Source organism: Mustela putorius, unplaced genomic scaffold, assembly GCF_011764305.1.
Source record: "Mustela putorius furo isolate JIRA1106 unplaced genomic scaffold, ASM1176430v1.1 tig00000873_pilon_pilon_pilon, whole genome shotgun sequence".
NCBI classification, from domain to species: domain Eukaryota; kingdom Metazoa; phylum Chordata; class Mammalia; order Carnivora; family Mustelidae; genus Mustela; species Mustela putorius.
In genome coordinates, this window is record NW_025421504.1 from 5,155,137 (window position 1) to 5,163,790 (window position 8,654).

The 8,654-nt window shown below is 52.6% G+C and overlaps 1 protein-coding gene across 2 annotated transcripts in view; it reads left to right on the forward strand.

The window, feature by feature from the left end:
- SRP68 (signal recognition particle 68) overlaps positions 1 to 7,102 on the forward strand; it is a 34,129-nt gene extending 27,027 nt beyond the window's left edge. For both annotated transcript variants that reach the window (XM_004748862.3, XM_045085876.1), the window contains 6 exons: positions 1,126 to 1,279; positions 1,883 to 1,977; positions 2,966 to 3,095; positions 4,858 to 4,933; positions 5,567 to 5,619; positions 6,297 to 7,102. In XM_004748862.3, the coding sequence (XP_004748919.1) occupies positions 1,126 to 1,279; positions 1,883 to 1,977; positions 2,966 to 3,095; positions 4,858 to 4,933; positions 5,567 to 5,619; positions 6,297 to 6,524 (736 nt within the window). In that variant the 3' untranslated portion in view covers positions 6,525 to 7,102. The remainder of the gene's footprint in view (positions 1 to 1,125; positions 1,280 to 1,882; positions 1,978 to 2,965; positions 3,096 to 4,857; positions 4,934 to 5,566; positions 5,620 to 6,296) is intronic.
- Positions 7,103 to 8,654: the final 1,552 nt, after the last annotated feature.

An 8,654-nucleotide genomic window follows, 5' to 3' on the forward strand; every position in this document is an offset into this window, starting at 1 on the left:
GCCCTTGTGGGCAGGGCTTATCGGCTGGGGGCTTCACTGGGGGTGTTCTTCTTCTGCCCTTCTACCCAGGAGCCTGACTCCAGAATCTTGGAGGGCCCTTTTGTGGGCAAGTCAGATCCCCAGAATGTACCAGCAGCTCTTGTTCTAGAAGCCGAGTAGGAGAAGGCTAGGGGGCCAGAACCTAGGACTTGACAGTCTCTTAATCCCCAGTGTTCACTATGGAGCCCTGACGTCAACTATGCATACATAGCTGTCCCCAGGCTGTGTCTCTCCCAAGGGTGCCTCTACTCTTCTACCAGAGAAGAATGGAGATCTCGAGCCCTAAATACTAGCCCTCCACCCACAAATCCTTTTTAAACAGACTTTTCAGTTACTGTATTCTTGTCCCCAGATATTAAAAGAGATTTTGCAGGTAGTACAGTTAAAATAAGCAGGCATAGGGGTGCCTGGGTGGCTCAGTGGATTAAAGCCTCTCCCTTCGGCTCCGGTCATGATCCCGGAATCCTGGGATCGAGCCCCACATCCGGCTCTCTTCCTCCTCTCTCTGTGCCTGCCTCTCTGCCTACTTGTGATTTCTGTCTATCAAGTAAATAAGTAAAATCTTAAAAAAATAAAATAAAATAAGCAGGCATAGTCTCCGGTATGTGCAGGTGCTCGGTACGCAGAACCCTCCAACGAAACCCATTCCTTAGTGTCTTCTGAGAAGAGAAGGTCCTCAGATGAGTAGGAGCAGCTGTTGTGTGAGCGCTGCGTCTTGTAATGTGGGCCAGGCTGTTAACTGATCCTTGTTCCCGGAATGGCTTGCCATCCATGGATCATCTCAAGGACTAACTGTGACCTCTGAAGTCAGTAGCTTCCTGGCTCTTTAAGACAAACAGAGGATATAATTCAAACTGAAAATCAGATTTCGTCATAAGGTGTCATCCTGGCCCCTGCAGACCTGCCGGCGAATTGCCAAAATTGAGGGCCCCCTTGAGCTTGCGGCCCCGGTCACATGGCCCGCTGAGTGACACGCCCTCGCCCCCACGCCCTTCCCCTAGGTTAGTCCCAGCTTGTGGCCCAGTGCTCTTCTCAGAACGCCAGCTTCCCTGAGCATAACCTGAGCTGACGTGTGGTACATTCCAGCTACCTGACTTACATCAAGTTGTCAACAGCCGTCAGGCGGAACGAGAACATGGCCAAGGGGCTGCAGAAGGCACTGCAGTCGCAGCCGGAAGATGACAGCAAGCGCTCCCCACGGCCCCAGGACCTCATCCGGCTCTATGACATCATTCTACAGGTGACCCTTGAGGACTGGGCCGCCGGATCCTGTCCTTTGCATGTGTTGGCTACAGAATGACCTAGCTCTGCGTAGCGAAGGGCTGGGACCAGCAGCAGCTTTTGGTGGCTCAGGAGGAGAGGCCTGGTTCTCGTTCAGCCTCGGCGTGTTGATGCGTAGAGACCAGTGACCTCGGGGTCCACTGAGCGCTTCAGCTGTGCAAGGTCCTCTCTCCTGGGGCACTGGGAGTTGGCCCGCTGGGAGTTGGTCAGTGAGTAAGATTGAGGGACGTGTCCATGCACCATCCAGGCCTCTAGGGGAGATGCCAGCCGGAGCGCCAGTCTTGACAGATCAGACCAGGAGATGCCCACTAGCTGACTTGGTCTGAGAAATCTCGGAAGGAGGTGAGGTGTGAGCCGAGACGGAAAGGACAGACAGGCTTTTAGGAGCTGAGAGGGGGTGGCGGTGACACCAGGTGTGGCTGCTGCCAAGCCGCTCCTCACAGACTTTCCCGTTACTTCTGGCTTGGCCTTTTTGCCCATGTGTGTTTTTACAAGGTCTCCTTTCAGAAACCCAGTCTGCACCCTGCTCTTCATGCGCTTCCTTGTTGCATCTCTCGTGCAGAATCTGGTGGAATTGCTCCAGCTTCCTGGCTTAGAGGAGGACCGAGCCTTCCAGAAAGAGATAGGCCTCAAGACGCTGGTGTTTAAGGCTTATAGGTAAGGTCCCATGATGCAGATGGGGCTCTCCTGGGCTGCCCGCTGGCTCTGTAAGCCTTGGGGCATGGGCCAGACTCCAGAAGACTGGGTTGTTGGCTTGGCTGTCTGATTACCTTGCCTGTGGTCAGAACAGTCGGCCCAGCATGTTCGGGGGGCGTCTTTGCTGAAGGTCCTGGCTGGGAGTTTCCAGTGTACGTCATTTGCTCCTTGGATAGGGCGGGGGAGGTTGGGGAACACAAGTTAAAGGTCAGCTCCCTCCTCTTCCCTCCTTCCTCCAGCGGAGAAGGAACAAGTATAGGAAAAGGTGTTCCTTGACAGAACCAGAGTACAACCTGAACTGAATTAGGAGAAAGCTAACCCTCCATTTTTTGTTTTTTGTTCTTAAATGAGTCGTGTTATTTGTAAGTTGGAGGTAGGCTGTGAGGAGCAAGAGAAGGGTGTGGGCAGAATAGAGCCGGGAGTGTAACCCCCGCCCCTCGGCCCTCCCACCCCGGCACTCTGACTCTCCAGCATGCCCCATCGTCGCACTTGTTAGCTCTCCTCCTGGCCCGTGGCCTGCCAAGGACCAGCAGCCCTGAGGCTCTGTTGACGCCAGTGGAATAGTTTCCATTAGGAAGTGGGTTCTTGGGTTGGGTTTTTGAAAAAGAAGTGGGCAGGGATGGGGCGAGCTGGCCGGACGCGTGGGCAGTGGGTGGGATTCGTACTCGGGCCACGCAGCGTTCCTCTGCGGAACCGCAGAGTCAGAAAGGAAGGAGAAGACAGAGGGTCTGTCACCATGTGGGACATGCACAGTGCAGGGAAGAGTGGCGGGTCGCCTGGTAACCTGGGGCATGGGGAATGTCAGGGTCTTCCCCGCAGCAATCCTGAGGTTTAAGAAGGTTTAAGAAGCCTGTTTCCAGATCTAAAATTGAGCCTGCACTTCAAGGAAAGTCTCAATCTTGGGTAATTGTTATTCTAGAATACTCTGGCTCTTTCCCTTCCCTGCCAGGTGTTTTTTCATTGCTCAGTCCTACGTGCTGGTGAAGAAGTGGAGTGAAGCCCTTGTCCTGTACGACCGAGTCCTGAAGTATGCAAACGAAGTACATTCTGACGCCGGGGCCTTCAGGAACAGCTTAAAGGTGCGCCGCTGCTCCTTGCCTCCAAGCCCAGGGAGGCTGCGTGGTGAGGCCCGTCCTCCCTGGCCAGCTGCGGGTGTGGGGCGGCCCTGAGAGCCTGAGAGCTCTGTGCTCTAACTCCCTGCCACACTCCAGGCCTGCCATTGGACGCGGGTACTAAGAAGGAAAGCCATTCCTTGGGTTAAAATAAATGTGAAGTATTGTTTTCAGATTCAGCTGCATGTTACAGTCACCTGGGAAGATTTTTTTTTTTTAGGTATTCATTTATTTATTTGACAGAGAAATTAAGAACATAGGTAGAGCAGCAGAGAGAGGGGGTAGCAGGCCCTCTGTTGATGCGGGGCTCCATCCCAGGACCCTGGGACCATGACCTGAGCCAAAGGCAGTTAACTAACGGAGCCACCCAGGCGCCCCTCACATGGGATTTTTAAAACAGGACTGTCTGAGTCTCACCCCTCGAGATTCTGGTTCTAATCCCTGCGGGGTCTGGGGTGCACACTGGGATTTTGTAAATCTCAGTGATTGTGCTGTGCAGCTGAGTTGAGAACCACTGATGAAGCTTTTCTCCACAAAGTGTACCTGTACCATCACCAGCATTTGGGAACTTGCTAGAAATGCAGACTCTGAGGCCCTACTCCAGGCCTGCTGAGTCAAAATCTGCATTTTAGCACCCCTCCCCCAGGGCAGTTTGGGTGTACCTCAGAGCTTACCTGCTGATCGAAGTACCTGGTGGTTTAGTGTTCCTGCTTGTTGAATGACCCCTGGCTTCTTAAGCTGCGGACTGCTGCAGTGGTGTTGTGATCAGAGCCCCAGCCGGCCCACAGAATCCGGGCATGTGCATTTATTAGTGGAGACTGTTTAAAAAAGGCGAGCTGGGATTGCCCTGGTCAGGCCAGTGAGGGAGCCGCGGCTCTCTGGGCGTTCGCTTGTTCCCTCAGAGCAGTGCTGGGTTCCAGGGCAATGAACACACCAGGCTTCTGCCCTCAGACAGCGTAAGGTTTTGTCGAGCCACAGGCTTGCATGCCGGATGGAGGAGTTCTCAAGTGAAGGTGCAGATGGGAAGGAGTAGGCGAGGGTGTGCGGGACCAGCCCGGTGGCAGCGTAATGCCGGGGTGTCCTCGGCGCCGGCATGTGGAGGGAGACTGTGTGCATGGATATCCCAGGAGTCAGGAAAGAAGCGCGTACAGATCCCTGTCTGACCGAAGTCTGAGCTTAGGGCAGGAGGGTTCAGATCTTTCTGGATTTTGCCAGGGGAGAGACTGCAGCCTGCCTTGGGGGCCCTTCATGCTTCAGTCTCCTCCTCTGCAAAGCAGAGTACGGCTGCATTCAGGGTGATGATGACAATGGAATTAGCGGCTGCGTGAGCTGCTCGGAAAGCGCGGGGCCTGTTGTAGCAGCCGTGACTCGCGTCGCTGTCCTCGCTGCTGTCTCCCGGCATTATCCCTTGGGCTAAGGCATCCTTTTCCTGTCTGAAGACAGCTTTAAGTGCTTGTTTTGTTTTGTTTTGTTTTTTTAAGTACGCCCCTTGCCCGCCTTGGGGCTTGACCTTGGGACCCTGAGAGTAAGAGTCACGTGCTTTATTGACTGAGCTAGCCAGATGCCCCAAGCTAGCGTTTTTGTTTTTGTTTGTTTTTAATACGATAAACCATTTATAAAGTCTAAAATCTTGTGAAAATAAGGGTGGGATCACTCAGCTTGGGTCAGTGTGGCGCACTTGTCTGGCCCGGCTCTGGCTAGTGAGTCCGTGTTTTCTGAACCGTTACAGGACCTGCCCGACGTGCAAGAGCTCATCACGCAAGTGAGGTCAGAGAAGTGTTCGCTGCAGGCAGCGGCGATCCTGGGTGAGCCACTGCGCGTTCTGTGCTGACTGTGCTCCCAGATTTCCTTTCGGCCCTCCCTCCTCTGTCCCACCCCTACCCCAGTCCCATAATGTGTACGATTTTTATTTCTTTCTGCCATTATTTCTGCCACATGAAGGCACCAAGCTGTGTGGGAGAATTTATTTATTTATTTTTTAAGATTTTATTTATTTGAGAGAGAGACCAAGAATGGAGAGCGAGTACGTGAGCAGGAGAGGGTTAGAGGGAGAAGCAGACTCCCCACTGAGCGGGGAGCCCGATGTGGGGCTCGATCCTGGGACATCATGACCCGAGCCGAAGGCAGATGCTTGACCAGCAGAGCCACCTGGGCACCCCTGTGTGGAAGCATTTAGAGAACCAGTTCGTTGTCCCTTTCCCTAACATATTTTTCTTACAACCATTGGGGCTCCGCTGGCGTGACAACCTTGCTTCTAGGGTTTAGCGTCTATTTTACTGTACTGCTTAGCAGACGTTGGCCCAGGAAGGAAAGGGCTGACTTGCCCACATGTTGCTGCTTTTGCTCTTGGGATTTAGAACCCACACGTGTGACATGTGTCATTTGTGACTGTAGCATGTTTTTTCCCTGTTCTTACTGAATCCCTGTGCAACTTTCAGATGCAAGTGACTCCCACCAAACAGAGATTTCCTCCCAAGTCAAGGACAACAAGGTATGTTTGGGCTGTGGCTTTTGAGGAATGAAGAATAGAATTCGTTAACTCACTAGAAATGTGTGCTCAGTTGAACAGAGAGCCCTTCATTTCTTTTCCTTTTTTTTTTTTTTTTTTTTTAATTTAAGATTTTATTTATTTGACAGAAAGATCACAAGTAGGCAGAGAGGCAGGCAGAGAAAGAAGGGGAAACAGGCTTTCTGCTGGGCAGAGAGCCCAATGCGGGGCTTGATCCCAGGACCCTGAGATCATGACCTGAGCTGAAGGCAGAGGCTTTAACCCACTGAGCCACCCAGGTGCCCAAGAACCCTTCATTTCTAAGCAGACACCCTTCTTTTGCTCAGAGACCTCGCAGCTGCCTGTATAAGGTCTGTTCATGTCAGCCAGATGACCCCAGATAAGGTTAGGAACGTGTGCTGTGCAGCGCAGCTGGCTAGGAACTTGGCAGGCAGATCCACTGTGCCCGTGCTCCAGTCCCGGCCCGTGCCTCTCCCAACCTCTAGGTTTCAGTGACTCTCAGCTAGGAGATGGGGATGTGACAGAACCCTTGTAGCAGATTCGTGGGGATGAAGCGAGGTAGCCCACGTAGGCTCTGAACTGTGTGCTCAGCACGTAGTGAATGTTCCGCTGTGGTCTGTGATTAACACCTGGGTTCCTCCCTTTGGTTTGACTCCCAGCCTCTGGTCGAACGGTTTGAGACATTCTGCCTGGACCCTTCCCTCGTCACCAAGCAAGCCAACCTCGTGCACTTCCCACCGGGATTCCAGCCCATTCCTTGCAAGCCTTTGTTCTTTGACCTGGCCCTCAACCATGTGGCATTCCCACCTCTTGAGGACAAGTTGGAGCAGAAGACCAAGAGTGGCCTCACTGGATACATCAAGGGCATCTTTGGATTCAGGAGCTAACCAGGCTCTTCTTGGGGGCAAGGGGAGATTCTCACTCTTCATCTGTATTGTGAGAAAACCCCAGCAAGTTCCATGATATTAAATCCAGGTCTGCATTGGCCCAGGGCAGGAGTGTCACATCCTCAGCCCTGTGTCCCTATGTCTTGTGTGTTTGTGCACTTGCCATTCTTAACCGGTGTGCTCGGAGGGGACCCTGCCCTCTTCTGGTGGACGTGTGCAGGATCCTTCTGTCCACCCCTCCTGGGGGAGGGGCTGCTGCCATCTGGTCCCGTGGCCCAGGGGAGCCGTGCTCAGGTGGGTCCACGCCAGGCGTGGATGGGAGCTTGGAACTTTCTGTCGTGTTTCTTCAGTACCATGGATTTGAAGTGGACGACTCCTCGCCGTGCGCATCCAGAGTCCCGTGAAGAGTCTGTGACCAGGAACCCGCGTCCCCCCACGACTACAGTCAGCCTTATGCCCTGTCACCTCCAAGTGGAAGTTAAGTTTCAGAACAAGCAAAGAGCTCTATTTTTAGAAGAAATGTGTTACACTCAGAAATGATGAAAACAAATCTTATATTAAAAGGCAAAGATGCTGGAGACTGTGCCCATTATTTTACACGCTGTCACTCACATCTGGTCCCAGTGCCCTGCTAGGGGCCTTGTCGCTCGATCCTGTCCTGTCGGGTGTCCCCTGACTTCTGGCAGCTCGGGTGTGTTTGAGGCCAGTTAAGGGAGTGTTAGAAACACTTTCTAAATCTGACATTTTTAGATGCTATAGGTTATATTTAAATCAATTTCCTTTTATTTTGAAGTAAGCTTTGTGCCGAATGTGGGGCTCAGACTCATGATCCTGAGATTAAGAGTCATGTACTCTACAGACTGAGCCAGCCCGGTGCCCCCAATTTCCTTTTTTTTTTTTTTTTTTTTTTTTTAAGATTTTATTCATTAGAGCATAAGCCAGGGAAGAGGGAGAAGCAAACTTCTTGTTGAGCTGGGAGCCTGATGGGCTCAATCCCAGGACCTGGCGATCATGACCTGAGCTGAAGGCAGACGCTCAACTGTCTGAGCCAGCCAGGCATCCCTCCCCCAATTTCCTTTTTAAGTTTTTTCTTAGTGACTGTCTCATATTCCTATCATAGTATCAGTAATAGAAGTCTCAAAAACAGTGAAAAAAATGAGCAATAAATGTGATTTAGACATGAGATGTATCTGAAAGCTCTGAATCCCTTTGGAGATGGAAACTCACCTGCCCCAGAGGAAAGCGAAGCCGCCGCGGGAAATGTTGGCTTCAGTGTGGCACAAACCTGGAGCAGACTAGAGCAGCTCAAGGGGAAGGCTGGGTGGTTAAAGACCTGAGAATGTTATTTCAAGCTGGACCCACTGTGGGCACGGCCATGCCTCTTGTTTTGTTGGGGAACTGCAGAGCGGGGTGTGCCAGAAGCTAGAAGACAGGAAGACGAGTCAGACTTCTTTGTTAGGATTGACTGTTGTCAAGGACGCTAGTTGCCCAGACTATGATCTCACCCCCAGGATTTGCTTTGGGTCAGAGAGCCTTAGGAAGCTGATTTTGTTTTTATTTTATTTATTTTTTAAGATTTTATTTATTTGAGAGAGGGGGAGAAGCAGACTTTCCACCAAGCGGGGACCCAACTCAGGGCTCTATCCCAGGACCCTGGGATCATGACCTGAGCCGGAGGCAGACAGTCCATGGACTGAGCCACCCCGGCGCCCCCTGATTTTGTTTTAAATAGAAAGTGTTACCATCTGCACCATGCAAGCCCCTGGAGATACAGCGCAGGTGACCTGAGCACGAGGTCTTGCATTTTGGTTCTGAAGGCTTAGGGCCGTGTCCCTGCTGGGCTAAGGGGGCGCTGGTTGGTCTTTATCCTTTTCCTCGCCCTCTTCTCCACCCTCAGCTTGGCAGCAGCAGGCTCTGCACTAGGTTCTGTGCTGGCCTCGCCCCATTCCCTGTGCCCACCAGCTGCAGCCACAGCTGGGCCAGGCGCCCAACTCTAGGCCCCCACGCAGGCAGCCCTCCAGCCTGTCGGAGCTGCTGTCTCCTGCCCGCATCTGGGAAGACGGCCCTTTGTCCTGCTCCTGGCGCTTCCCGCCCCTTCACTCTCTTCAGAGTGCCGGCAGCTGTGAGGAG